At 33.1% G+C, this 24,994-nt stretch overlaps 4 protein-coding genes across 11 annotated transcripts; 3 read left to right on the forward strand and 1 right to left on the reverse strand.

The window, feature by feature from the left end:
* Window positions 1–2,834: 2,834 nt before the first annotated feature.
* LOC114408450 (phosphatidylinositol/phosphatidylcholine transfer protein SFH6-like) lies at window positions 2,835–8,228 on the forward strand. Its single transcript, XM_028371495.1, has 14 exons — window positions 2,835–3,039; window positions 3,121–3,424; window positions 3,767–3,866; window positions 3,988–4,254; window positions 4,356–4,433; window positions 4,571–4,672; window positions 4,771–4,820; window positions 4,975–5,074; window positions 5,169–5,267; window positions 5,371–5,484; window positions 6,133–6,265; window positions 6,853–7,250; window positions 7,771–7,845; window positions 7,934–8,228. The coding sequence occupies exons 1-14, from the start codon at window positions 3,006–3,008 to the stop codon at window positions 7,952–7,954; spliced, it is 1,875 nt and encodes a 624-aa protein (XP_028227296.1). The 5' UTR covers window positions 2,835–3,005; the 3' UTR covers window positions 7,955–8,228.
* A 674-nt stretch (window positions 8,229–8,902) lies between these two features.
* LOC114408451 (phosphatidylinositol/phosphatidylcholine transfer protein SFH3-like) lies at window positions 8,903–13,484 on the reverse strand. 3 transcript variants are annotated; one of them, XM_028371497.1, is made up of 13 exons: window positions 12,789–13,483; window positions 11,940–12,192; window positions 11,705–11,804; window positions 11,339–11,605; window positions 11,029–11,106; window positions 10,843–10,944; window positions 10,703–10,752; window positions 10,393–10,492; window positions 10,217–10,312; window positions 9,933–10,101; window positions 9,466–9,818; window positions 9,296–9,373; window positions 9,061–9,206 (listed from the first exon to the last, which is right to left on the reverse strand). In XM_028371497.1, the coding sequence occupies exons 1-13, from the start codon at window positions 12,832–12,834 to the stop codon at window positions 9,180–9,182; spliced, it is 1,719 nt and encodes a 572-aa protein (XP_028227298.1). In that variant the 5' UTR covers window positions 12,835–13,483; the 3' UTR covers window positions 9,061–9,179. The 3 variants fall into 3 exon arrangements, with proteins under 3 accessions (XP_028227297.1, XP_028227299.1, XP_028227298.1); XM_028371496.1 differs by having other exon boundaries at window positions 8,903–9,373; window positions 12,789–13,484; XM_028371498.1 differs by lacking the exon at window positions 12,789–13,483 and adding an exon at window positions 12,297–12,619 and having other exon boundaries at window positions 8,903–9,373.
* A 2,010-nt stretch (window positions 13,485–15,494) lies between these two features.
* LOC114408452 (bifunctional dihydrofolate reductase-thymidylate synthase-like) lies at window positions 15,495–21,182 on the forward strand. 6 transcript variants are annotated; one of them, XR_003665894.1, is made up of 13 exons: window positions 15,497–15,742; window positions 16,296–16,819; window positions 16,914–17,313; window positions 17,391–17,435; window positions 17,633–17,698; window positions 18,421–18,482; window positions 18,577–18,651; window positions 18,756–18,921; window positions 19,012–19,135; window positions 19,792–19,898; window positions 19,978–20,141; window positions 20,256–20,348; window positions 20,924–21,182. XR_003665894.1 is itself a non-coding variant. In XM_028371499.1 (12 exons), exons 2-11 carry the CDS (start codon window positions 16,383–16,385, stop codon window positions 20,086–20,088), a joined length of 1,593 nt encoding a protein of 530 aa, XP_028227300.1. In that variant the 5' UTR covers window positions 15,497–15,742; window positions 16,296–16,382; the 3' UTR covers window positions 20,089–20,137; window positions 20,924–21,182. The 6 variants fall into 6 exon arrangements, 1 of the variants encoding a protein (XP_028227300.1); XR_003665893.1 differs by having other exon boundaries at window positions 19,978–20,137; XR_003665892.1 differs by having other exon boundaries at window positions 19,978–20,348.
* A 1,680-nt stretch (window positions 21,183–22,862) lies between these two features.
* LOC114408454 (probable caffeine synthase 4) lies at window positions 22,863–24,872 on the forward strand. Its single transcript, XM_028371500.1, has 4 exons — window positions 22,863–23,222; window positions 23,371–23,775; window positions 23,858–24,115; window positions 24,251–24,872. The coding sequence occupies exons 1-4, from the start codon at window positions 23,148–23,150 to the stop codon at window positions 24,614–24,616; spliced, it is 1,104 nt and encodes a 367-aa protein (XP_028227301.1). The 5' UTR covers window positions 22,863–23,147; the 3' UTR covers window positions 24,617–24,872.
* The last annotated feature ends 122 nt before the right edge of the window (window positions 24,873–24,994 follow it).

Genomic DNA, 24,994 nt, shown 5'->3' on the forward strand with positions numbered 1-24,994 from the left:
TCATGATGAAATGTCACCTTTTTATTGGATATGTCTACCACTTCACATTTGGGCCCGGGTTGTGTCTATGCAAGTGTTTATCAACTCAAAATTCCCATACTTTACTTAATAATAACTGAGTATGATTGATGCGTTAGAAATGCACTAAGTCAAACTGTTTTTTTAAAAAACAAGCCAAATTGGTTTATATTTTAATATTTCGCTATACAAGTTTTCCTTCTTTAGTCAAGTTGTTCTTTGTTGTTTGCATCAAAATCAAGTTGATTTCTATAATTCTATATTTTGGTATACAAGTCAATTTGATTAAGACAAGAAAGTTGAATTGCAAGAAATGCAATTTAAGATATAGACAATCTTTATTTTTGAAAAACACAATTTATAACAAAAAGAGAAAAGTGCCGTGAGTTTTACTGAGCTTGTTTTATTCAGACTTGAGTTTAGTGTAAAATATCTTTCTAAACACAATTATAAAAGCTTTAAGGATTAATTTAAAAACAAAAGATTAATTAAACACAACTAAATGCCTGTAATTTTCAGATAATTTACAAACCACAGTTTTGATTTGAATAGTACTTAAGGTATATTAAGACAAATAGCTTAAAAACATATTTATTTAATAGGAGCTAGCATTTTCTTATTATACACAAGAGTTTGTGTTATACTTGTAATTTAGTTATCAAAGTTATAAAATAAATTAAAGAATCTGTTATAAGAACCATAATTTTTTTAATTATGACCATGTAAAAGTTCCAAACGTTCCATACTCAAACGACTCTCTAGTCTTCCATGCAACAACTGTGGGCTGCGGCCTCTGGTGGTAACATGTTTTTTTTTTTTTTTGTTTTTTGTTTTATTTAGTGTGAGAAAACAATTATCAATTATCTTTTGTAATTCATGAATGTTTCTGTTGGAAATGTTAAATTGATATGTCCGCCGCTTTATAACTCTAGATGTATTATAATTTTTATATAAAATATATTATTTGAAAAAATGTTTTGTACTTATTATAATTATTATTCGAAGAATTTTATCAGTAGAACTTTTTTTTTTTATAATCATCGGTAGAACTTTATACTTAGTTAAAAAAATAAATACACATTAAATAAATAGATAAGAAATTTATATAGCACTTTTAAAAATTGAGTAAATAACTATTTTGTTCTCTAAATTTATAAATGTTGTCAGTTTAATCCTAAATTTAATGAAACAAAAATTAATATTATAATTTTTTTTAAAAATGATATGTAATTTATTATAAAATGTTTAATGTTAACTGAGTCATTGATATTTTAGTCAATTTATAAATGATTTTTACAATTTAGAAAATAAAATAATGTATAAAATTTCAGAAGGAAGATTAAAGATATTTTTTTTATAATTTTAAAAGGAAATAATAATTTAAAAATTAAATATATATTATAAATTTATTTTTATAAAATGAAATGAAAAATCATTATTAAACATTTAATGTTATTTGTGCCATTAATATTTTAGTCAATTTTATAATTTAGAAAATGAAATAATGCAGAAAATTTAAGAAGGGATATAAAGATATTTTTATAATTTAAAAATAAAGTAATATTTTAAAATTTTAAAATATATTAATTAATTCTTAAAAATATGTAATTTGTTATAAAATATTTAATGTTAATTGTGTCAATGGTATTTTATTCAATTTTTATATAATTTTTAGATTATAGAAAATGAAATAATGTACAAAATTTTAAAAAAAGATATAATTTTGATAATTTAAAAAGTAATCAATAATTTAAAAGTAAAAAATATATTACAAATTAATTTTAAAAATATAACATATAATTATGATAAAATGACGTGTGCGCATGTACACGCATTATCATGAGAGAAAAAAAATGCGTTGTTAGTATAACTTCTTTTGTATTATCATTGATTTCGATAACAATTACTCTATGTTTGAAGTCTTTGACATTCATAATACATATTTATTAAACTTTAATACCATATATTGATATTATCTAATGTACCTCAACCATAAAATAGGATAACATATGATTATATATTATTATTTAAGAAATTATATACTTCGTCCATTCTAGTTTATATGACATTTTAGTAAAAAAAAATATTTATTTCAAATTAAATGTCGTTTTAAAAATTTGATGAAGTAATAAATATTTTTATAGAGTACCTTTGTGTGAGTAGTTTTTATTTTATATAAAACTTGGAACCAAAATTAGGAAATCCAAGTTAAAAAATGTTAAAAGTGAAATTAATTTTTTTTAATGGTGATGTTGATTATGTAAAATACTTTTATATTATTGGTCAATAAAAAACCATAATGAATTTAAATTTTAAAATAATTATTATAAAATAATATGAATTTGTGATTAAATAATAAGATAGAATTATTTTAAATTATTTGTATATAACTTATATTTTACAAAGATTTAAGATTAATTTGTGTTAAAGTTGAATTACTTTAATGAAAATAATTTTCTGAGCAGACTTTACTGAATTATTTTTGTACATAACTCGTATTCCAAAAAAAAAAATTACAATTTACAAATATTTTTATAAATACTTATTAAACTTTGAGACATGACTCTAGGTGAGTTTTTCAATCCAATTCATGTAAATTTTTTTAATGAAAAAAACTTATTTTCTGTTTATTTTAGAAAACATTGAAAGGCAGAGATGAGTGTGAAAGCTGTCACAAAATGCTTCCCCTGAGGGAATGAAGACTATTGGCTCATTCTCTGAACCTTCTGACATCCGCAACCGCCACGTGTCAACCTAAGCGGGACCCACACTCTTCTTCCTTCTTCAGCTCCTAATATATAACACCGCAAACAACAATCCCACGCGCTCTCTTTCCCTTTCCTGTCTCTAGCTGTAACGCCGATTATTTATTTATTTTAATTATTATCATCTCATCTCACCCAATTCAATTCACGTACCTTGGAATCGATTCTTAGGGTTTCTGACTCCTTTATGTGTTTGTCTCGCAATTGATCATCGCAACCACAATGTCCGGTCCCCTCGATCGTTTTGCCAGACCTTGTGAGTCCATCTTCCTTAACTGTTGTGACACCACAATCTTGTGGTTTGATTGATTGATTGATTGATTCTGGATTTTGGCAGGCTTTGAGGGGTTTTCGGGCAGTGACGAGAAGAAGGAGAGGAGATCTGACTTCGAGAACTCCGAGGATGAAAGGAGGACCAGAATTGGATCTCTCAAAAAGAAGGCACTTAATGCATCCTCCAAATTCAAACACACTCTTAGAAAGAAGAGTAGCAGGAGGAAAAGCGATGGCCGTGTTAGCTCCGTTTCAATTGAGGACGTTCGCGATTTCGAGGAGCTCCAGGCTGTCGACGCCTTTCGCCAATCCTTGATCATGGACGAATTGCTCCCCGAAGCCTTTGATGATTACCATATGATGTTAAGGTAACAACCTCCCCCACAAGAATTTCAGTAGCAAAAAAGGTATTACATGTACCAAGGTTTTAAATTGCCGTCCGTAGTCTCAATTTCGTTACATTCCTTGATATTGTGGGAAATTGGGGACAATTGGGGCTGATGCGGCCACAATTGTGGTTGTGAATACTCCAAAAACCTTGACTTATGGCCGAAATGGACCGATTATTAAAACCTTGATGTGTAGTGCTGTGTGCACATGCTAATGTTCTTGAAAAAAATTAAGAATGGAACCCTATTTTGGTGTTATATTACTTATGATTTTGGACGAATGAACTTATACCTGGAATTTCTTAATTATTGATTTTAAAGATTTTTGAAAGCGAGGAAGTTTGATATTGAAAAGGCAAAGCATATGTGGACTGACATGCTACAATGGAGGAAGGAGTTTGGTGCTGATACTATTGTGCAGGTAAATGCAGTTGGAATTTGGGACATTTATTTGGCTTCTGCTTTGGCAGGTTTGAGTACAAGGAACACGACATGCTTTTCATTGATTGATTGGCTTACCTACTGTTTCATGTTTTCATCAGGATTTTGAGTTCAAGGAGTTAGATGAAGTCGTGAAGTATTATCCACATGGCCATCATGGCGTCGACAAGGAGGGAAGGCCTGTTTATATTGAAAGACTTGGAAAGGTCGATCCTAACAAACTTATGCAAGTTACAACTTTGGATAGATATGTGAAGTACCATGTGCAGGAGTTTGAGAAAGCTTTTGCAATCAAGTTTCCTGCTTGCTCTATTGCTGCCAAGAGGCACATTGATTCCAGCACCACAATCTTAGATGTTCACGGAGTGGTATTATGTTACCTCTAATTTTTCATCTTTGCGTTGACTACTGTAAACTAAAGTTATATAACATACAAGTAACATTTTTGTTGTATAATTGACATCATCAGGGCCTTAAGAACTTTACAAAGTCTGCCCGGGAACTTATTACCCGATTGCAGAAGATTGATGGTGATAATTACCCTGAGGTGTGTTGTCTTGTTCCCTGTCACGTGTAATTAATTGCTATTTTCTTTTGGAATGCTGGTTTTGTCAGTTATTGCAAATTCGAAAGATGATATACTATGGTAACAGTGGACTGATGATTCTTTTATTAATGATACAGACTCTTTGCCAAATGTTTATTATAAATGCTGGGCCTGGATTTAGGCTGTTGTGGAACACTGTCAAGTCTTTTCTCGATCCCAAAACAACTTCTAAGATTCATGTATGTATAAATACCCTCTTCTAGCTATTTAATGATCTGTTTAATGATGGTTTAAGACTGCTGAAACTGCTTGATGCTTCTTTGGAAACATTACTCAGGTTCTTGGAAACAAGTATCAAAGCAAATTGCTTGAAGTTATAGATGCCAGGTACTTAATGGCTCCATTTTTTATATGTTTATATTAATCTCTACATGTTATTATGTTTTTCTTTTCCATTGACTAATGCTTCGTAATTTTTTGCACTGCTAAAATTTACATGATCCTTCTAAATGCCTAATATATAATTGTGCACATGATGAAGTGAGTTGCCAGAATTTCTGGGAGGTACCTGCACTTGTGAAGATCAGGGAGGTTGCCTTAGATCTGATAAAGGCCCCTGGAAAAACCCTGATATATTCAAGGTTATATGCTGTTCTTGGTTGATATTTTATAGTTATACTATGTCAGTTTGAGTTGTAATAGGCTGACAGTTGATTGCATGTGAATTTTCCACAGATGGTTCTCACTGGTGGAGCATGGCGGTCAAAACAAGTTGTAAAAGTTCTTAACAATGAAAGAAAGGTTATTGTGTATGCCAAGCCAGGATACCCGATGGTACTTCATTTTTGGATGGAACCAAATTTAATCCCTTCATACCTTTTCCTGAATGTTCTATTCATCATTTATCATATTTAATTTTATTACCTTTACCTAACAGGTAAAAGGCAGTGATACATCCACTGCTGAATCAGGGTCAGAAGCCGAAGATATATCCTCTCCAAAAGCGATGAAGAGTTATTCACACCTTACGTTGACCCCTGTTCATGAGGAAGTGAGTTTTAACTTATTAGAGAAGTTGCTATGATTCTCTTATTGTGTGCACACTCTCCTGCCTAGTTAAATTAGGAGTGTTTGTGGATTTGATTGGATCGGTTTTGAGAGGAAAAGTAATTGACCCAATCCCATCAATGTTCTTATTTTACCATCCTATCAATTTCGTTTTAAATTCAGATCTGATCCAACTAATCTGATCAAAAGCAGTTTTGATTGGATTAGTTTTGTTGTATTTATACTTTTTTGGGAAGTAGTAAATAAATCCAGAAATACACAATAAGTATAATAAAAACTAATTTGAAGCATAAAAAATATTATTTCATAAGCCAATTACTCTCTCTCTCTCTATATATATTTTTCTTTTTTTGGGTTTTTGATTTATTTGGTTTGCACTAAATTGGATCAGTTTATGAACACTCCTTGTTAACATAGTAACATTAAAATGCCAATAAAGTTTTATTTCGTAATTCTTGCACATATTATATTGTGTATTGTATTCATATAAATATACAATAATTAGAATCGTTCTGTAATACTTGAAAATATCACGAAGATGATCAAAATAAAATGTTAAGGAACCTGTTTATAGGATTTGGCCCATTCTGTCCCAAATATAAAAGTTGTTCGCATTTGTGTTCTTTGTCAGGCTAAGATAGTAGGAAAAACAAGCTATGCCAGCAACTTGTCTGGGTATGATGAATATGTTCCAATGGTAGACATACCTGTTGATGCTGGTTGGAAGAAGCAAGCATCTCTACAGAGGTCTTACACCTCTAAAGGTTAGTGACTTATGGCCTAGTATTTATTGATGTACTCTTTTGATGAATCCTCTCATTATTTGCTTATTCATTGAAAATTTACCCAGTTGCACAAATGCTTCTAAAGCTATGGTATTTTGATAGGCTTTATGCTCCTTGACTTTGGTTGTCATTGACTTATTAGTTATGCCTTAGATTTATGGTGATTGTGAGTCTAGACTATGTCACTATAACTTTCAATTGTTGAAGAACATGTCTTTAATTTTGGGATTTTTTTTGTTTATTTTTTACTATTTATATGTGTAGGTATACATTATTTATGTTGTACGCTTAATCTTCAGTAACAGTCACCTTGCTATTCGTGCTCATGCTAGAGTTTTTGGGGTCTCTGCCCTGGGATTGACAACTATGGATCCTTGACATAGTATCCTGACTTTGTCTAGACTTAAAAGTCAAAAGGCTTGTGATAGGTCTGTTAGAGTCATATAAAGATTTAAACAATTCCTAGGACCTGTATCTAAGTTGATTTTTGTTGCTTAACAGTGCAACTTGATTTGAATTGTTTGATGCAATTTTCTCCGGAATAATTAAATTGAATTTCAATACAGGAGCACCTCCTCCTGACACTCAGAAAACTCCTGAAGGGATTCAAGCTCGGATGTGGGTAGCACTGTCTATCTTCTTCTTGACTGTATTAACTCTCTTACGCCAAGTTGCATACCCTGTGACCAAGAAATTTCCAGCATTATCTTCCAATGATGATAAGAGTACTTCAAAACCACCTCCTGATACAACAAACATGGAAGTTCTTCCTCCTTCATCAACTCCATCATGTACAGAGGAAAATCTCCTTCCCTCCATGCTGAAAAGGTTAGGTGAGCTTGAAGAGAAGGTTGACACACTCCAATCTAAGCCATCTGAGATGCCTTATGAGAAAGAGGAATTGTTGAATGCTGCTGTATGCCGGGTGGATGCTTTGGAAGCTGAGTTAATTGCTACTAAAAAGGTAGGATGCTTATGATATTTTAGTTACTATTTGAAGCTATGAAGCACGGACACCGGACACGGATACGTGGACACCTGTAATGTCCAAAATATAGAACGTAGTACGGGTGTTGTGTCGGTGTCGGACATTGACATAGACGCGTGTCGGACACCGGACATGACAAGGGGTTGAAGTGTCTGTGCTTCATAGATTTGAAGATTATGCTGTCATGCCAATGCTCTATATATTTATGGAGTACATGTGTAAAGCATTGAGATATATCCATTTCTTCTTTTTCCTCTTTTATTTATTATTATTATTATTATCATCTTTAAGTTTAAAACTAAAAACATGCCATTGCTTCATGACTCTGACTTACATTACGGCATAGAAAATAAATTAACATCTGCATGGAATCGAGGTTTGTTTGTGCATTCCGAAATGGCATAGTATAGGGTGGAGATATGAAGAATAGAGTGTCTCATTGATTGCTTACCTGAGCCCCTAACTCTAACATTTGGATTTGATGAATTCTGCATAGGCTCTATATGATGCATTAATGAGGCAAGAAGAGCTGCTTGCTTACATTGACAGACAAGAAGAAGCCAAGTTGCGGGTAAGTTGGCAAGTCTATCTTTTGAATAAAGTTAAAACCTTGACATGCATCAAAATTTTCATCTTTCTGTTTCCTGTGTTTTTATCAGAAAAAGAAGTTTTGCTGGTGAGATTTATGACTGGGAAAGAGATTCTGCAGAGGATGTCTCAAAGTGCAGGTTGTTCTTAAGGAATGTTAACCTTGCGCATGATGTAACTCTGACCACTGATTTTCAGTATACGAGTAAACATAATGGAGAATTGTTTCAACGTGTGTATATTCAGAATGCTATCTTTGCTGGCTTGTAAAACACGAGCCTTTTTGCTTTTGTTATGGTCATACCTTCATCTATCCTTGTTACAATTTGTTTGCCTTTGTTAGTCGAAAAGCTTTTTCCCCTCCTATCTCTCGTTTACTTGTGCTGAGTATTTTCTCAGTAGTGCTAAAACCTGATTAATGCCTAACCGATTCATGTGCCCGATTAGGATTTGCCTACTAACCTTCTCCTCTGGTTTCCGTAGATCTGCTTTGTTCAAAAAGTAGATGTTGCTCTATCTTTTATTTTTCCTAGTGTGACGGCTTCCTAGTTGGTAGCAGTTACTCTCTAAAGGCAATGTCCTAATTAGAATCTATTTGCGGGGTGGGACAGAAGAAATATCTTGCTAAGGTGTTTTGGTGTCTAGGCCGATCATTTATTTGTAAGCTATCGTAAAGCTGTGGCATACAAACTTGCTGATCTTAGAATAGATATATCAAAGCACATTCGGTTGGTAAAATATTGATAGGTAGTTGTGTCACGGGAGAGCCTAATTCAGTTGGTTAAATACGAAGAATAAGCTATCATAAAACCCAGACATTGGCTTTAATTTTCATGAATAAAATAAAAATTACTAATAGAGTTGTTGGCTAGATGAAGTCTTCCTTTTTTATTGATGTTGTCAATACATTGATTAAGGTATTACTTTAGACGCAATTGATAACGTTAATATTATATGCTCTTTTATTCAATGATTTTAGGAAAGAAAGCAAGATTTTAATATTCTATTTTGGGGGCAGTTATTAGGAATACCAGTTAAAGTGAAAGGGAAAAATATATGTCATGATTATGTGAATGCACACGATACTTCCAGAAAAATTGTTTACACAAAACATCTTCAAAAACCAGTAATTCTCATGTTAAAATGATTTTTTTTAAAACAAAACCATGCCTTAATTTTATCCAGCATATGCACGATATTTTCAAGGGATGGCAAACTTTATATTGGACAGAAGTTTTTAATCAAACACTGAATAGGCAGTCGAAGTAGAAAACCTCCAGTTTTACAACTCTTCCTGATGCAGTAAAACATTTGAAATCACGTAGCGAAACAGCGGAAGCGGAACTGTAATCACAAACCAAAAAAGTGAGTAGAAGAAGTCTATAGATAGAAGAAATTTATAGAAATGTATGGCTGGTAATGGTATGACATACCAACTTCTTGTTGCTGTTCTTCTTCTTGTCAATTTGAGCTTGGAGTTCTACTTGTCGAGCAAGTGCATCATCAAGTGCCTAAAGTCGAAATAGAAAGCCAAATTAAAATACAAAAACGGAAGAGGCTCTATTATGTTATGGCATTGAAGTATGAAGGAAAAGCGGTAAACCTTTTTGGTTGCAACCAAGTCTTGTTCGAGAGTGGTGACTCTGCACAGAGCATTATTCAGCACTTCCTCTTTTTCGTGTGGAATGACAGGTCTCATGCTGAGGACAGTGACTTTCTCTTCAAGTTCAGCCATGCGCTTCATCACTGCCATGTAATCATTGCATGAAATGGTGGGTGCTTTCATCATAGTGCCATCATAATACCCTGAGCTGCTGCCATACACTATTGCTTCAGTGATTTTCCTTGGCATGTTCCTTGTCAAGCGGATCACTGTTACAATTCCCATAACAATGGCCATGATTCCTCCAACAAAGTGATTGCTATACCCATCACAAGTCTTGCTAGGAAAACAATCTGCACATTTTGGAAAATAAATTTACAATTTTAACAAAAGCATCCAGAAATATCTGTTATATTAGAAAGCAAAGGAAAATTCATTTTATATAGCAGTATAGTATGTAATAATACCTTTAGAAAGAGCATCTTTATCTTTCTGTGTTAATTTATTCCAAGATGAATCGACTGGCTTGCCCAGCACAGGGACAAATGCGTCATATTTATACACAGCACATTGCTTTTTTGGAGATAAACATTGTTCATCAACATCGTATGTCTCTGGAAATGATTCTTTGTTTCCCTTAATAATATTATAGGCAAGAAAAAAAATGTATATTTAGTTATAAAATATTCTGGCAAAGAAGTTTCAGGACAGATCTTTGCACTCTAAAATTGCCAAAAATTAGGAAACTTACTACATTTTGATGTGCTGTACCATCTTCTATGATTGTTTTCTCCTCAATCCCAGATAAGGTTTTTCTCTTGCATTTGCCCTCGCCATTGTGAACCATCTAATTCATTCAGAAGAAATGCTTCATTGTTTTTCTTTGCTATTATAACTAGAGAAACTTATCTTTCTGCAGTAAACTACCTTCAAGATATCTGGGTCATTCCATGGACCCTTGTCAGAAAGCATACAACCACCTTTATCTGCACAAGTACAAGTACCACCCAAGAACTCTGGAAGTTCACTGGTAAATACAATAGAGAACTGAGGTGTTACTTATGGTCTTAAGGAACATAGTTAATTTTTTGTTTATAAATCAATGAATATTTATGGTCATGAAGAGTTAACACTACTCAATTCCAAATTATGTCACAGGGTGACCTTGGATAGCCTACATCTCTATGATGAGTATGAAATAAAATAGTACTTCAATGAGAAAGGAGATAAATTTAACCTGGCATCAATGATTTCAAGCAACTTCCTCTGGTATTTATTACCTAGGACCTGGTCAATAAATCATTAACATGTTCAGTGTCCATGCTTAAATGAAAATCAACCTTGGTTCAAATTGATCAGCACACTAAAAAGGTTTACATGGATTTTTGAGGTGGTCTTGGGATCTAGGAATGACTTAATGGAGTTCCACAAGAGCCTAAATCCAGAACCAGCATTGATGATGAACATACGGTTCAGTGACTGTAGAAAGAAAAGTTCAATTAGGGTAAATTTAGGAGGCCATTCAAACTGTTTCCATGCCTAGTAGATAAAATAAGGCAGTACCTCAGGGTAGTTGTCACCGTCAATTTTCTGAAGCCTCTGGAGGAGATCCCTTGCAGCTTTGTTCAAACTTTTAAGACCCTGAGAAAGCATTGCTAGTCAGCAATTGTGTGAAACTTCTTTCCATGTGAAATACATAATAGCAATTAATACGATATCCACCACAAATAATTGGAAATGGACATTGCTTTGTTAAATTTATGTCTATGATGATCTATCATTTGAGATGTAACAATAGTCCTTATCTCCTATTGGTTTTTCTATGGCAGAGGGATTGGAGAACTGAAATGTAGCTGTAGAATTTTGTACATACCACTCCTTGCACATCCAAAAGAGTTGTACTTTGGTCAATGTGCTTCTTTGCTGAGATGGAACACGCAGGCAACTTAACAGCGAAGGTCCTCTCAAACTCTCTTACATGGTACTTGAGATAGCGTTCCATTGTTGTTACTTGCATCAGCTTAATAGAGTCCACCTGACCCAACTTTTCAATGTAAACAGGCCGGCCATCCTTGTCAATCCCATGATGCCCTTGTGGGTAGTATTTTAGAACTTCCTCTAGTTCATTGAATTCAAAATCCTTGAGGACAAAAAATTTATAATTAGATACATAAATAAAAAATTATACACAAAAGATCACAACATGAAGAGTGATTTTCCTATTTTTGCACGGAAATACCTCCATGATAGTGTCAGCACCAAATTCTTGCCTCCACTTAAGCATATCTGCCCACATTTGTTTTGTTTTCTCAATGTCAAACTTCCTTGCTCTCAAGAATCTGGATCATCAGACAATTAAATTATAGAGAAATTATTAGAACTGTGAAATTAAGGCATTAAGCAAAGTTAAGCTACTCATGCTACAGCTGGTAAATAAATAAATCACTGAAGAAGCAACTATGTCACAAGGCTACCTTAGCATCATATGATGATCATCATGTTTTGCGGGCAATAGCTCTTCCAAGATGAGTGCTTGGCGAAAAGCATCAACTGCTTGCAACTCTTCTGCATCAAGATCATCCTCAATAGAAACAGACATAACCCTGCTGTGCCTCCTCCCCCTTTTGGCAAAGGAATGCTTGAACTTAGATGAGGCGCTGATTGCCACCTTCTTGAACGATCCAAGCTTTTTCTTCCTTTCATCCTCGGAATATTCAATTTCATGACCTGTGCTTGCAAGAAAGTAAAATTTAGCCGCAGAAGTTTGAAAAAGATAATCGAAAGAAAGAAATTCTGACGCTAAACATCTTCATCCACTGCTGTTGTTGTACCTGTTTCCATTGACAACCTAGGCAAAAATAAATTACATGCTTTTCCTGGAGCATAACATCTGGATTTATAAATGCTTTACGTTTGTTATCTAACCAACAATTAATGAATAGCAGCATAGCATTGAATGCATTAATAGTTGTAAAGTTTATATCCTCTCAATTTTATAGGTACATTAATTATGTAAACCAATAACATTAATCCGTTGTCTTTGTTTGGAACTCAACATTAAAGATGTTGCAATGGAAACCAAACCATTCAAGAAGTCAGTCATGTGCATCTCAATCATTGACCCCCATTTCTGTAAACGGCACATCTAAATATAAAATGTTTGTCTATGAACTATGATGGCCTGCAAAATTGTTGTGGTGAACCACTCGACATTCTAGCTAGTGTAATAATTTAGATAAAGATTTCATTGCGCATGCATAAAATATAAGTGAAACTGCAGAGGATGTTGTGAAATACTATGAAATTCAAGGAATTAGACTTACCAAGTTTCATGGGTAGGTCAACAGGTGCGGACATGATGTCAGTCATGATTAATAAACTTACTTAAAAGAGCAAAAGCAGCCCTAAGGCAGAAGAAAATCAAGTACTAGAATACATCAATTGCCCACAATGGAGCCTTCACGTACACCTGCACCTTAACCCTGAAAAACGTCTCAAGAAGCTCCAAAAATAATCAACCATTAGCATGCATGGCCAAAAAGAAAACTAGCAAAAGAAAGAAATCTTAAATCTAAATGATCAAATGCTGCTCATGCATGCAACTAGAAATGCCAATAAAAGTGAGAACGGGCTAAAACAAACAAACACGCTATAAGATGGTACGCTGAGTTTATGCATGAATGAACATCATCATATATTCATAGTTAATGAAGGAGGAGAAGATGAAAGAACTATCTTAGATGATACCTTGACTTACACAAGAATGCAGGGGTTGCAAAAAACAAGAGAAAAGTGCAAATATATTATCCAAATAAATCGCTCAAAGTGGGGGCGCGTAATGGGATATACAAAGGCTAAAACGGTAAGCCAGGTTGGTAGAACTAGTAGACAATTTTAGAGTTTGATATTTTTTCTTTGTTTTATGTTTATTTATCGTCATTTTCCGTCGAAGAGGTCTTCGATTAGGTGATTCTTTGTAAGCTTCAGATGCTATGAGAGTTGGATTTGCCGAAATGCAAGCCACTCCGTTGCTTCACAATCACATATGACATATTATTCTTTTCCACGCAACACTTATATAGTTATACCAGCTCATCCATTCTTCCACATATTAATGTATATCATGCCTCCTACTACTCCTAAGTCCTACCACTCACTAAAAATTAAATGAAAGCCTACGTCATCCCCCACGCAGCTCAGAACGTCTTGCTTCCATGGTATATACATTATGCCATCATCTCCATCTCCCTTGCACATTTCAGGAGCTACCTTTTTTTTGTGTTCAAATTTTTATTTTTGATATCTATTTACTTTAAGTTCGTTACCGTTAACATGTCACATGATCACTTAATCAAATCAAAGATGTGACACTCTATTAACTTGAAATATTAAGACTAACAAAAACAATCTATTTTAAAATATTAAGTAGTAAGATAAAAAATATATTTTATATAATAAATTAAGTAGTTTCACGATTCGTATCTTTTTAATTCCTATAGTTTGAAAGTGATTTTTTTAATCCTCTAACTTATATTTGTAGTTTGAAAGTGATTTTTTTAGTCTTGTTATTTGTATTTTAATTTTCTTTTAGTCCTTATAATTTGAAAGTTGTATTTTTAGTCTCTATACTTTATATTTTAATTCCCTTTTAGTCCTTACCACCAAAATATGAGTAATATTATCAATTACAATTAACTAAAAAAATATTAGCAACTAATTCGTAACTAATCTATCACAAGATAATTTGTAATAAAAAAATAGTCGATAATTTATAATTAATTATTTATATATATTTAAGGTAATTAAAATACATATTATTGGGAACTAAAAAATCACTTTTAAAATGATAGAGATTAAAAGATAATTAAAATACAAATTATAAGGACTAAAAATACCACTTTTAAATTATAAAGACTAAAAAATAATTAAAATATAAATTATAAAGATTAAAAAAATTACTTTCAAACTGTAAGAAGTAAAAATAATGAATAGTAAAACTTGGAATCAAATCATTAATTTAACCTAAATTAAAAAAGAGATGTGTCATGTATGAAAAATATAATATTTAAGCCAATAGTTGAAGGGTATAAATAATTGTCATGACTGAGAAGATAATAACAATTGTCAAATGAATGCTAATTTATAATTAAAAGATAAAATAATATAAAAAATGTGTGTAACCTCAAGAGGAATATTGTAGATTCTAATAATTTTATATTATTTTATAATTTGATTATAACTTTAACTCTCAAATTTCAGGCTTAATTTCATATACTAAATAGACGCTAATTATAATTAGAAGATAAAAATATTGGGATTACATGTATGCAGGGCTTTTGCTGGGAGAAAATTATTTTATTTCTCGAAAATTATAGGTAGAAAAATTTAGTTTTTTATATTTGGTATGTATTTTAAAAAATTAACATGTATGAAAAAGATATTTTTTAGAAATATTTTTTAAATCAACTTCAAATAAAAACTTTTTCATGAAAGGAGGTGAGATCGTGAGATTTTTACTTTTTGGATTTCTTTTATTATAGTGAAAACATCATCTATTTTTTTAATTAAATTATATAATATGATAAATAATTAAAATAATCAGTAAAATTATATGTAATTCTTCCATTCATAAAAAAATTATTTAAAAATTCTCATTAGCTAACTAAACACATTTTATTTATTACCAGAAAATATGATTTCCAGCATTCATATATTTTCAAGAATAATTCCTAAACATAAAAAACTTCTCTCCCCACAAATGTCTTCTTCATGTAGATTGATTGAAGTTGTTCCAATCCAATTAATTAGGGTCGGATCCACCCTTTTTAAACAATTTGATTCGCTCCATAAACTACTAAACCCTAAAGAACCCTTGCTTCCCTGGCCTTCAATTTCGCGTTCATGCTGATTCATGACCCGACTCTAGACCCGATATAACCCAATCGGATCGGACACTCACCCGACCCGTTTTCTTCCCGTCTCTTTATAACAACAACAACGCCTTATCCCACTAGGTGGGGTCGGCTTTTTTTTTTCCCGTTTCTCTGCGAAAAAAAAATCCATAGCGGTTTTTCTCACTCTCAGCAGCTACTTTATTCCTCACTTTTTTCTTTCATTTTCTTATGACCTCTTCTCCTTCTTATTATAATTATAATATAAATATAAACATTCTTTCTGTTTGTACTTTGATAATGATCCTGAGTTGAAAAAGTTCGTGGAACTTTGCACCTTGTTAGGTCATATTCCTTTCAAAATTACGCGCTTCGGCTTGACATCGGTCAGTTCCTTCTTCACATTTTCTATTTTATGCTTTCTTTTGTGTCAATATTATGTTGCATGTGTTTTTACTTTAGATGGTTACTTTGTTTTTGTTTTGTAATCTCTCTATTTTCCTCAGCGGTTTTGCTAGTGTAGAAAACGGTTCAACTTCTTATGTGTCTCTTGTGCAGTTATATTGTCACATGTGTGTGTTTTGATTTGGGAAATTTTGTTATTACTGGTTTGGTGGTTCCAAATTTTATTGCTGAATCTTTGTGAACATTCTCATTTTTTTGTGAAGCCAAAACATAGGGTCTTAGGGTCACTGTTTTGCCCCATTGTGTGACACGCATTAGCTGCACCAGTTCTTGCTGAAATATGGGGTTATGCCCCCTCTCTCTATTAATCAGCTTTAAAGCAACTTAGGTCTTAGTTGTATAACTTTTTTGTTCAGTTTCTGTTTTTTTCTAACAGTATGTTGTATTCCCTTCATCAGTGTTTTTTTTTGTGCATGACTGGTGTCATTTATTATTACCTTTTTTAATTTTAATTATTACCCTTTTGGGTTTCAGATTCCTTTGCACTTCCAAAAGAATTGGTTGTGCAGTCCTTGTTTTCAGACACCATCTTTAAGTTTCTGTCGACGTTTGAGTTCTATAATGGCTGGTGATTCTTCTGTAATGTCCAATGGATACAGCAAGGGCAGTGTCAATCCACTAACTAACCTGCGAAGGACTTACCAAGTGTTAGTGGCTGCCACTCAAGATTGGGGCATCGGTAAGGATGGGAAATTACCCTGGAGATTGCCCACTGATCTCAAGTTTTTTAAGGACATTACTGTGAAAACATCCGATCCTGGGAAGAAGAATGCCATTGTAATGGGAAGGAAAACATGGGAGAGTATCCCTCTTGAGTACAGGCCTCTTTCTGGTCGCCTTAATGTTGTTCTTACTCGCTCAGGCAGCTTTGATATTGCAACAGCAGAGAATGTTGTTATATGTGGAAGCATGTCGTCTGCATTGGAACTGTTAGCTGCTTCTCCTTACTCTCTGTCAATTGAGAAAGTATTTGTTATAGGAGGTGGTCAGATATTTAGGTACATCTTTCTTTAAAATATTTTGTTCTTCATCCGCTCCTTCCTTTTCATGTTAAGCTCTTTCTTTGTTATAGCTGATAATTTTCATGTACAGAGAGGCTCTCAATGCGCCTGGATGTGAAGCTATCCACTTAACAGAAATTCAGTCAAGTATTGAGTGTGACACTTTTATGCCTCCAGTTGATTTCACTATGTTTCGGCCATGGTACTCATCCTTTCCTAAAGTGGAAAACAACATCCGCTATTGTTTCACCACTTATGTGCGTGTGCGGAGTTCTGCTCCAGAGTCCCCGGGTCAGAACATTGATCAACTTCTTGATAATAATTCTGAGTCCATGAAATTTGAGGTCAAGGAATTTTCTTTTCTTCCTAAAATGATTTCTGAGAGACATGAGGAGTATCTATATCTTAAGCTGGTTCAAGACATCATTGCTGAAGGTACAACTAAGGATGATAGGACAGGGACTGGTACCTTGTCAAAATTTGGTTGCCAGGTAACGTTTTGACTTTCAATTGGGATATTAAGGGTTGCTATAGTTTATATGCTGACTTTGTCTCTATATTTCCACAGATGAGGTTCAATCTGCACGGAAGCTTTCCTCTTCTAACAACTAAGGCATGTAGTAGAGATTATGGTTTAAGATGTGTTTGATCTGAGGTGTAAAACAACTTGTCTTTTGTGTGAAGTCTTTTCTTTTTCCTTTGGTTTTGATAATTATTGTGTTTACTACTTTGGATGTTTGCTATGGAAGGGGAATATCTATTTGTAAATTTTGGTAGAGAATTTCACTTGATTTCTTCAATTGATTGTAGAGAGTATTTTGGCGAGGGGTTGTTGAAGAGCTTCTTTGGTTTATCAGTGGGTCAACGAATGCCAAGGTAATGATATCTTCTGCCTATCTTTTTTCATACACAAATCCTCACCTATCCTTAGTTTGGTCACAAACAAGCTGACATGAGCCAAATATTGGGGAACATGAGGTTGGTGTATTTTATATATCGTTTGAGCTTGGATTTGAATAGATGTAAACATGTAGAAGGCTCAGGTGCTTCCAAACTAACTCATATTCATAGTATTGCTTGTTTTACAATTTATTGAATTTATTATAAATATAATTGCATTCTTTTATCAGCATTACCTTCATAGTACAAAATGTCAAGATACATAAAAATAAAGTAGTAAATGTTTCCCATGCTCAAGGAGAACTCATTTCTGCCGTCTTGAACCTGTCTCTGTTTTGAAGAGTTTCTAGGCTTGCTCTCTGCCTATCTAGTATCTACATAAGTTGGGTTGCAATCCTGCTGGTCATTAAGGACATTCATGGAGTTGACTTTATATTGTATAGTGAAACAAATAATGTATTATGTATCTGAGATGCTGTGGATTTAGAATATAAGATGGCTTGATGATAGCACAGTTTTCACTTGCTTATCTTCTGATTCTTTATCAGTGTCTTAGAAATAAAGGGTATGGACTAAACTTTCAATCGCAGTATTTCACTTGCATGAGGTGTTTTATTTTTCAGTTATCAAGGAATCTTTTACTGTTATGGTAGATTTTATTATATGAACTTCATTCTGAAAACAAGGTATATTGACAGGTGCTACAGGAAAAAGGCATTCATATTTGGGATGGCAATGCATCCAGAGAATACCTTGATGGGCAAGCATGACTATATATTTTAACTTTTAAGTACAAATTGTACATTTTTCTTTATGTTGCAGTTTGTAATTGGCTTTACATTTTTTTATTGCAGTGTTGGTTTGACAGAGAGGGAGGAGGGCGACTTGGGACCTGTTTATGGGTTTCAATGGAGGCACTTTGGTGCCAGGTAGGGAAACTATACCTTTTTGTTTTTTTTTTCCTGTTGGTATTACAATAGATTGTTTTGTGTGGAATTGCTCAACTCTTTATTCGATGCCTTACATTTTATAGATATACTGACATGCATCATGACTACTCCGGTCAAGGGTTTGATCAGCTTTTAGATGTTATTAACAAGATAAAGCATAATCCTGATGATCGGCGAATTATTCTCTCTGCATGGAATCCATCTGATCTTAAATTAATGGCACTTCCACCCTGCCACATGTTTGCACAGGTCTGCAGCTTAATTCAGGTTTTTCTTTGAAAAATTGCCCCTTCCACACTTATTCCACATATTGATATTTTTAATTTTTAACTTTTGCAGTTTTATGTAGCACACGGGGAGTTATCATGTCAAATGTATCAGCGATCTGCTGACATGGGCCTGGGCGTTCCATTTAATATTGCATCTTATGCCCTTTTGACATGCATGATTGCTCATGTTTGTGGTATGCAAATTATTGAAGCATTTGCTTTAGACTTAAATATTTAGTCTATTGATAACATGTTGTGGTTTTGTGGGTGTAATTGGAGATAATGTATCCCATTTATTTGGTTGTTGGCTTTAAGCTAATTAAAAGATGGTGGTTCTCAGATTTAATATTATGCTCTGGCTAGTGGTTACTTCCGTAACCAGGGTCAGGAGATAATAATCAGACTTGTTTGTGCACTAATCTTTGTCCAAGCCTAAAATTATTTTCTTGTTAAAACTGATATTGACCCTAGATAGTTTGGCTCAGGTGGTTTGTTTAGACTTGTTCAGTCTTTTATTTATTGGTTATTTTTTTGGACTTTAGTTACGTGTGGAGGTCGATTCAGTTCTACATATTCCCTTTTTTAGTAACTGAGAAAGTTTTGCATACTAGAGGCCAAAGTTTTTGTTTTTCTTGGTAGTATTCTATCTGCACTTTTCAATTATTTTTATATATTTTTTGGTAGAGTTGTTTTCAGTAGTTTATCAGTAAGTTTTTAATTGAAGTTCCAGTCTAGGTAGATTCAGGGTTCAGAAGCTTATTGATTTTGATAATATCACTAGAGAAAATACAGCATTAAAAGTAATTTAAACACAAAATAATCAATCTTTATACTGTGTTTTTCTTGTCAGATCTCATTCCAGGTGATTTTATCCATGTTATTGGGGATGCACATGTTTACTGCAATCATGTGAGGCCTTTGCAGGAGCAGCTCCATAACCAGCCAAAACCTTTTCCAGTATGTGTAATGTTTAACACTTCTTTTACTTTATCTTTTGGCTCTTTTACTTGTTGACCCCCTAATCTACTTCTTGCAGACTTTGGAGATAAATCCAAAAAAGAAAGATATAGATTCTTTTGTGGCTGCTGATTTCAAGCTCATAGGCTATGATCCTCACCAGAAGATTGATATGAAGCTGGCTGTCTAAAATCTGGGGATTCTCACTCCTTCGGGCTGTTTCTGCTTTTTGAAATGAGGCAAGTATGTGGTTCTGTTTTTTATTTAGAACTCCGCTGGATACCATTACCATTATTATTTATAAAAGGAGATTAATAGAATGTGGTTTGGTGCTTTCTTGTGGTCTATGAGCTGTAGAACCATGGTGAGCATGGATGCTGATGTGCTGTGCAAGATAGCTCATAATTTATTATCAACACCTTAGGGGCTGTATGGCAAGCTAAATGACAGGTTCAGAACTGTTTAGGTTTTATAACCAGTAGTTTCATAAATCTATGAGTTTGAATTGATTTAAAATCATAATGTTATTTTGCACCTCCCTTGTACACTCTTCTGGAATTAAATTTCTAGAAGTGATGCGACTAACATAAAGGTTAGTTTAAGAAGTAATTCCCATCCATGATTTATATCAGAGTCCAATGCCATTAGTCTAGTACTATCCGAGTCTCTAATTGAAAGGAAGTAGGAAAAGAAAATGGAAACTTTTGATTTAAATAATTATGTAGTAGTTTCAAATTTTGTTTTTGGGATTTTTTGAACAAGTTTTAACTTAAAACTGATTCATAATTTGAATAGCTACCAAACATAAAAGGATTAATTTCAACATACAGATATTTTGTTGAGTTTTATAGACAAAATAAATTATTAATGTTTCTGCTTTTCAGAGAATTTGATGACAATGCTTAGAGATATATATGCACTGCATTTCTTTAATGGATACCTAGTCACTTGATTTTCGCATTTTTTGTCTGGTGTTTTATTTGCTGGTCTTCGATGTTGAAGCCTTCTGTTCTCCTTTGTTTCAGGCACAACCTTAGGAAGATTATGTTAAATCTGTGTACAATTAAAAGAACATATCGTAGGACTTAATTCATCGCATTCATACTGTTAGTGGGAATTCTTTGGCTCCACCTGATATGCCTCTAAGGTGATTTAGATTGACTTTTGAGGGTTCTGAAACTCGATGTTCAAGATAAGCGGTCTTTTTAAGTGGGCCATTTCTATTTTGTTTATTTGATATTTTGGACATGCAGCTTAAGTTCCTATTAATAAGTTTTTATAATACTAGTTTATGTCGTAAATTTAACTAAAAAATTATTGAAATATTTAAAATAAAACATTTTGATAAGATGTAATAAAACTTATTGACATCTTAAAAAGAATTTACAAGTTATAAATTATATTTATATTCATAAGTTTAAACAAGTTTAGTATGACTAAGTTCTGAATATTCGATTAGTTCATAGTTGGTCCAAGGTCCAAAAACTGAAATTTATGGAGATATTTTGGAGTTTCACCCGGAAGTTAAAGATGTTAATTACGGTGTTAATGAAAAGAAAATCTAAGCATATTATGAGTTTTTTCAATTACGTCTTAAATGTACTTCTGGTGCGTGTGTACATACTTGAATGCGCTTGTCAATATTTAGTTCAAATTTGGGGGATTTCTGAGTGAAACTTAACATGATTGAGTGCAATGCCCTTGATTTAAATAGGTATAAAAGTATTTTTATGGATTCACCACAAAAAAAATTGTATACTTGAAAAAAAAAAAAGGGGATTTTGTTGGGTTTTATTATTAATAAAACCTTTTCTTTATAAAGTGATTTTTTTTTCTTTCCAGATTTTGGGTCACCAAACTGACTGCTCTGTTTGCCGGGGTTCTTTTTTACCCTTCCCTCACACGCCTTCCTAACTATAGGAATAGAATCTCATTTAGTTCAATTCATGAATCCATATCTCTTAAATGATTACGTTGCCTGCCTATTCTTCTAATTGTTTTCTCCAATGTTAGTACAAGACACCGCCTAATTAACGCCTATTTCACTGTTTTAAAAGGTCAACTTTCTAGAGTAATGGTACATGTTATCTCCATTCAGGAAATTATTAACGAGTCTCTTATTATCACCATGTATTCAAGATCTTGACAAATTTTACGTAACACTTGTATAAATTTAAATTGAGAGAAAAATTTGTAATACTTAATACATTATATATTGAGATTAGCTGAGGCTATAACAATAACAGACCACTTAGAATGTGTTTGTATTAGTGTAACTGATGTTCACTCCAATGGGACAAAAATATTACCTCTCCGTTTCCTGCATTAGAATGTGTAAATGTCCATTCAACAACTTTTACACAGTAAACCAAAACACATCATTAATAATTTCACCATTCCAAGAAATTATTACGGTTTTTATGATATCTCATGAAAAATGTTAACCAGTAGTCTCTTAAGGTAATAGATTAAAGAATTGAAAGGAGAATTTTTTTTATTAAGATGTACAAAATGTGTTATTTTTTTACATTCTTCTACGATTTTTACAATAATTTTTTTATTGAGAAATTATATTTGTGCAACAAAATATACAACTAAGAGAGAAAAAGATAATAAAGAAAAATTTTAAATTTAAATGGTAATAAATGATAGGATTGAGGAGAGAGATATGCACATAAACTATGATGTATAGATTGTTATATAAATTTAGTGTACGTGTATCATATTTTTTTTTTTAAGTTTCATAAGTAGTATTTTAAGAGCATCATTAGTGATAGAACAAATTTTGAATTTTGGATATTTTTTGTGGGTCTCACAGTGTCACGTAGAATACAAATTTTTTTTCCTTTTTTTTTCTCTAATGATAGATCTCACTTTAGGTTTTTGAATCATTTTTGTGAATCCTATAATGAATCTCACTTAAATATATTTTATTAATAAATTAGGAAATGAAACATTAAAAAATATTTTTTTGAAATGAGACAGTCTTTGAAAATTCTTAAAGAGAAATAAGACTCATCTCACACAAGCAAACTACCTATGTGGAATGTAGACATTTTTTCTTGCATGTGTGCTGACGTAAGGATATTTGGACTCTAGTGTTGACGGCCAATTTAAATTGAAATATGTTGGTCTCCGCTTCTTTAAAAGGCGAGGGACGTTCATGACTCTGACACAAAATTAGCAATAGTGACCCATAAAATAACATAGTCATAGGCTTTGTTTGATCATTCATCAGTTTTGTGACCAATGGCAACAGTGCAATTCATTTTCGCTAATGGTGGTTCGGGAGAAGCTAGCTACGCAAACAATTCCTCCTTTCAAGTACTATTTTCTCTTTCTTTCAGATCATATTATATAGTAACTCTTTTCAACATTATCTTCATATGATATCTTGTGGGCCCGTGACATGTTTGATCGTTGCTTCCTTATGCATAAGTATATTCGTTTTAATTTTATTGATTTCATACAGAGTCAGATGATATCAAAAGTGAAGCCCATACTGGAAGAAAGTATGATGACCCTGTATTGCAACTCAGTCCCATGCTGTTTCAAAGTGGCCGATTTAGGTTGCTCTTCAGGACCAAATGCACTTCAGGTGGCATATGATATTATTGATGTTGTTGATAACATAAGTAGCAGCTTTAACCGTGAGCCACCCACATTCCAAATTTACCTCAACGATCAATTTCAAAACGATTTCAACAACATCTTTGAGTCCCTACCTTACTTCTATGAAAGGCTACGACAAGAGAAGGGAGAGAAGTTTAGTCCATTTTTCATTAATGCAACGCCCGGAAGCTTTTATGGGAGACTCTTCCCAAGCAATTCCATGCACTTTTTTCATTCTTCCACCAGCCTTCATTGGCTCTCTCAGGTTAACTTCAATTTATAATAGTAATAAAATGCGACAAAATAATGCACGTATAGCATCATTTCAATGTTTAATTTGGCAACAGGCTCCAAAGGGGTTGGCTAAGGAAACAGGATTGGTTAACAAGGGAAACATTTACTTCACAAACACAAGCCCATCCGAAGTGTACCAAGCATACCTTGACCAGTTTAGTCAAGATTTCAATCTGTTTCTAAAATTACGTGCGGAGGAATTAGTGCGTGGTGGTGGCATGGTTCTAACATTTGTTGGTAGAGATGAAACTTGTGACATAATCACTCCTTGGGGGTTAATTGGTTTGGTTCTCAATGACATGGTTTCAGAGGTACTCGAGTCAAGCTAGAACAAAATTCGTCTTATTGTTTAATTTCTTTATTTCTTATATAGCTTCCAAGGAATCATAATTTTATGGACAGTTAGTGTTACATATATATATATATAATGATATAATGTAATGCAGAGTTTGGTTGAAGAGGCAAAGTTGGAGTATGTTAATATGCCAAGATATGGTCCTACTGCAAAGGAAGTGAAACAATTGATCGATGCAGAAGGGTCTTTCACTCTTGAGAAGTTGGAGACATTCAAGTCGCGTTGGGATGAGGGCTTGAAGGAGAATGGTAATGGTGATTTCGTATTAGACACAAATGTCAGAGCCAATTTCATAGCCAAATATGTGAGAGCTACTACCGAACCTTTCCTGACGGCACGGTTTGGAGAAGGAATAATTGATGAATTATTCATTAGATTTAGAAAGAAGGTTGCGGAACTATTGGAAGAAGTGACATTAGAGCATGCTTACCTGGTCATGTTTATGACAAAAAAATGATACAAATTACTCAAGTTAAAGAACTATTTGTATGGTTTTTTTTCTTCTAAATATGTTAATCTCTGTTAAAATCTCTAATGGAGGTGCTTAACTTGTGTGTGTGCATAATAAGATCTGATGCTTAATGAGAGTAATGCATTGGAGAGAGTTTTTGATAAGTGAGTGAAGCACCAAGTGCTTATATTTGCAACGGTGCTAAAGTTGCTTGTAGGCTCTGCCTCAATGGATGCATTTCAAGTTTTTCCTGTTTTCTTTATGTGATTAATTCTATATACAACTTAATTTTGTTATGGATACGTAATCAACTATCGTTGTAAGAATTTTTAACTAAATATCAAAAGGATATTTATGTCCTTTGACTCTGGTGTGGGGTTAAAT

Source organism: Glycine soja, chromosome 4, assembly GCF_004193775.1.
Source record: "Glycine soja cultivar W05 chromosome 4, ASM419377v2, whole genome shotgun sequence".
Classification (NCBI taxonomy): Eukaryota; Viridiplantae; Streptophyta; class Magnoliopsida; order Fabales; family Fabaceae; genus Glycine; species Glycine soja.

What these genes read in the sequence shown, in the direction of transcription:
- LOC114408450 (XM_028371495.1), top strand. Translation starts at nt 3,006, where the DNA reads ATGTCCGGTCCCCTCGATCGTTTTGCCAGACCTT. An exon ending in GAGGTCTTACACCTCTAAAG is followed by an intron (nt 6,266 to 6,852) that starts GTTAGTGACTTA and finishes ATTTCAATACAG; the next exon opens with GAGCACCTCCTCCTGACACT. An exon ending in AAGAAGAAGCCAAGTTGCGG is followed by an intron (nt 7,846 to 7,933) that starts GTAAGTTGGCAA and finishes TGTTTTTATCAG; the next exon opens with AAAAAGAAGTTTTGCTGGTG.
- LOC114408454 (XM_028371500.1), top strand. Translation starts at nt 23,148, where the DNA reads ATGGCAACAGTGCAATTCATTTTCGCTAATGGTGGTTCGGGAGAAGCT. An exon ending in CAAACAATTCCTCCTTTCAA is followed by an intron (nt 23,223 to 23,370) that starts GTACTATTTTCT and finishes GATTTCATACAG; the next exon opens with AGTCAGATGATATCAAAAGT. An exon ending in TCAATGACATGGTTTCAGAG is followed by an intron (nt 24,116 to 24,250) that starts GTACTCGAGTCA and finishes AATGTAATGCAG; the next exon opens with AGTTTGGTTGAAGAGGCAAA.
- LOC114408452 (XM_028371499.1), top strand. Translation starts at nt 16,383, where the DNA reads ATGGCTGGTGATTCTTCTGTAATGTCCAATGGATACAGCAAGGGCAGT. An exon ending in CCTGCCACATGTTTGCACAG is followed by an intron (nt 18,922 to 19,011) that starts GTCTGCAGCTTA and finishes TAACTTTTGCAG; the next exon opens with TTTTATGTAGCACACGGGGA. An exon ending in ACCAGCCAAAACCTTTTCCA is followed by an intron (nt 19,899 to 19,977) that starts GTATGTGTAATG and finishes TACTTCTTGCAG; the next exon opens with ACTTTGGAGATAAATCCAAA.
- LOC114408451 (XM_028371496.1), bottom strand. Translation starts at nt 12,834, where the DNA reads ATGACTGACATCATGTCCGCACCTGTTGACCTACCCATGAAACTTG. An exon ending in ACGGTGACAACTACCCTGAG is followed by an intron (nt 10,945 to 11,028) that starts GTACTGCCTTAT and finishes TTCTTTCTACAG; the next exon opens with TCACTGAACCGTATGTTCAT. An exon ending in TAAAGATGCTCTTTCTAAAG is followed by an intron (nt 9,819 to 9,932) that starts GTATTATTACAT and finishes CAAAATGTGCAG; the next exon opens with ATTGTTTTCCTAGCAAGACT.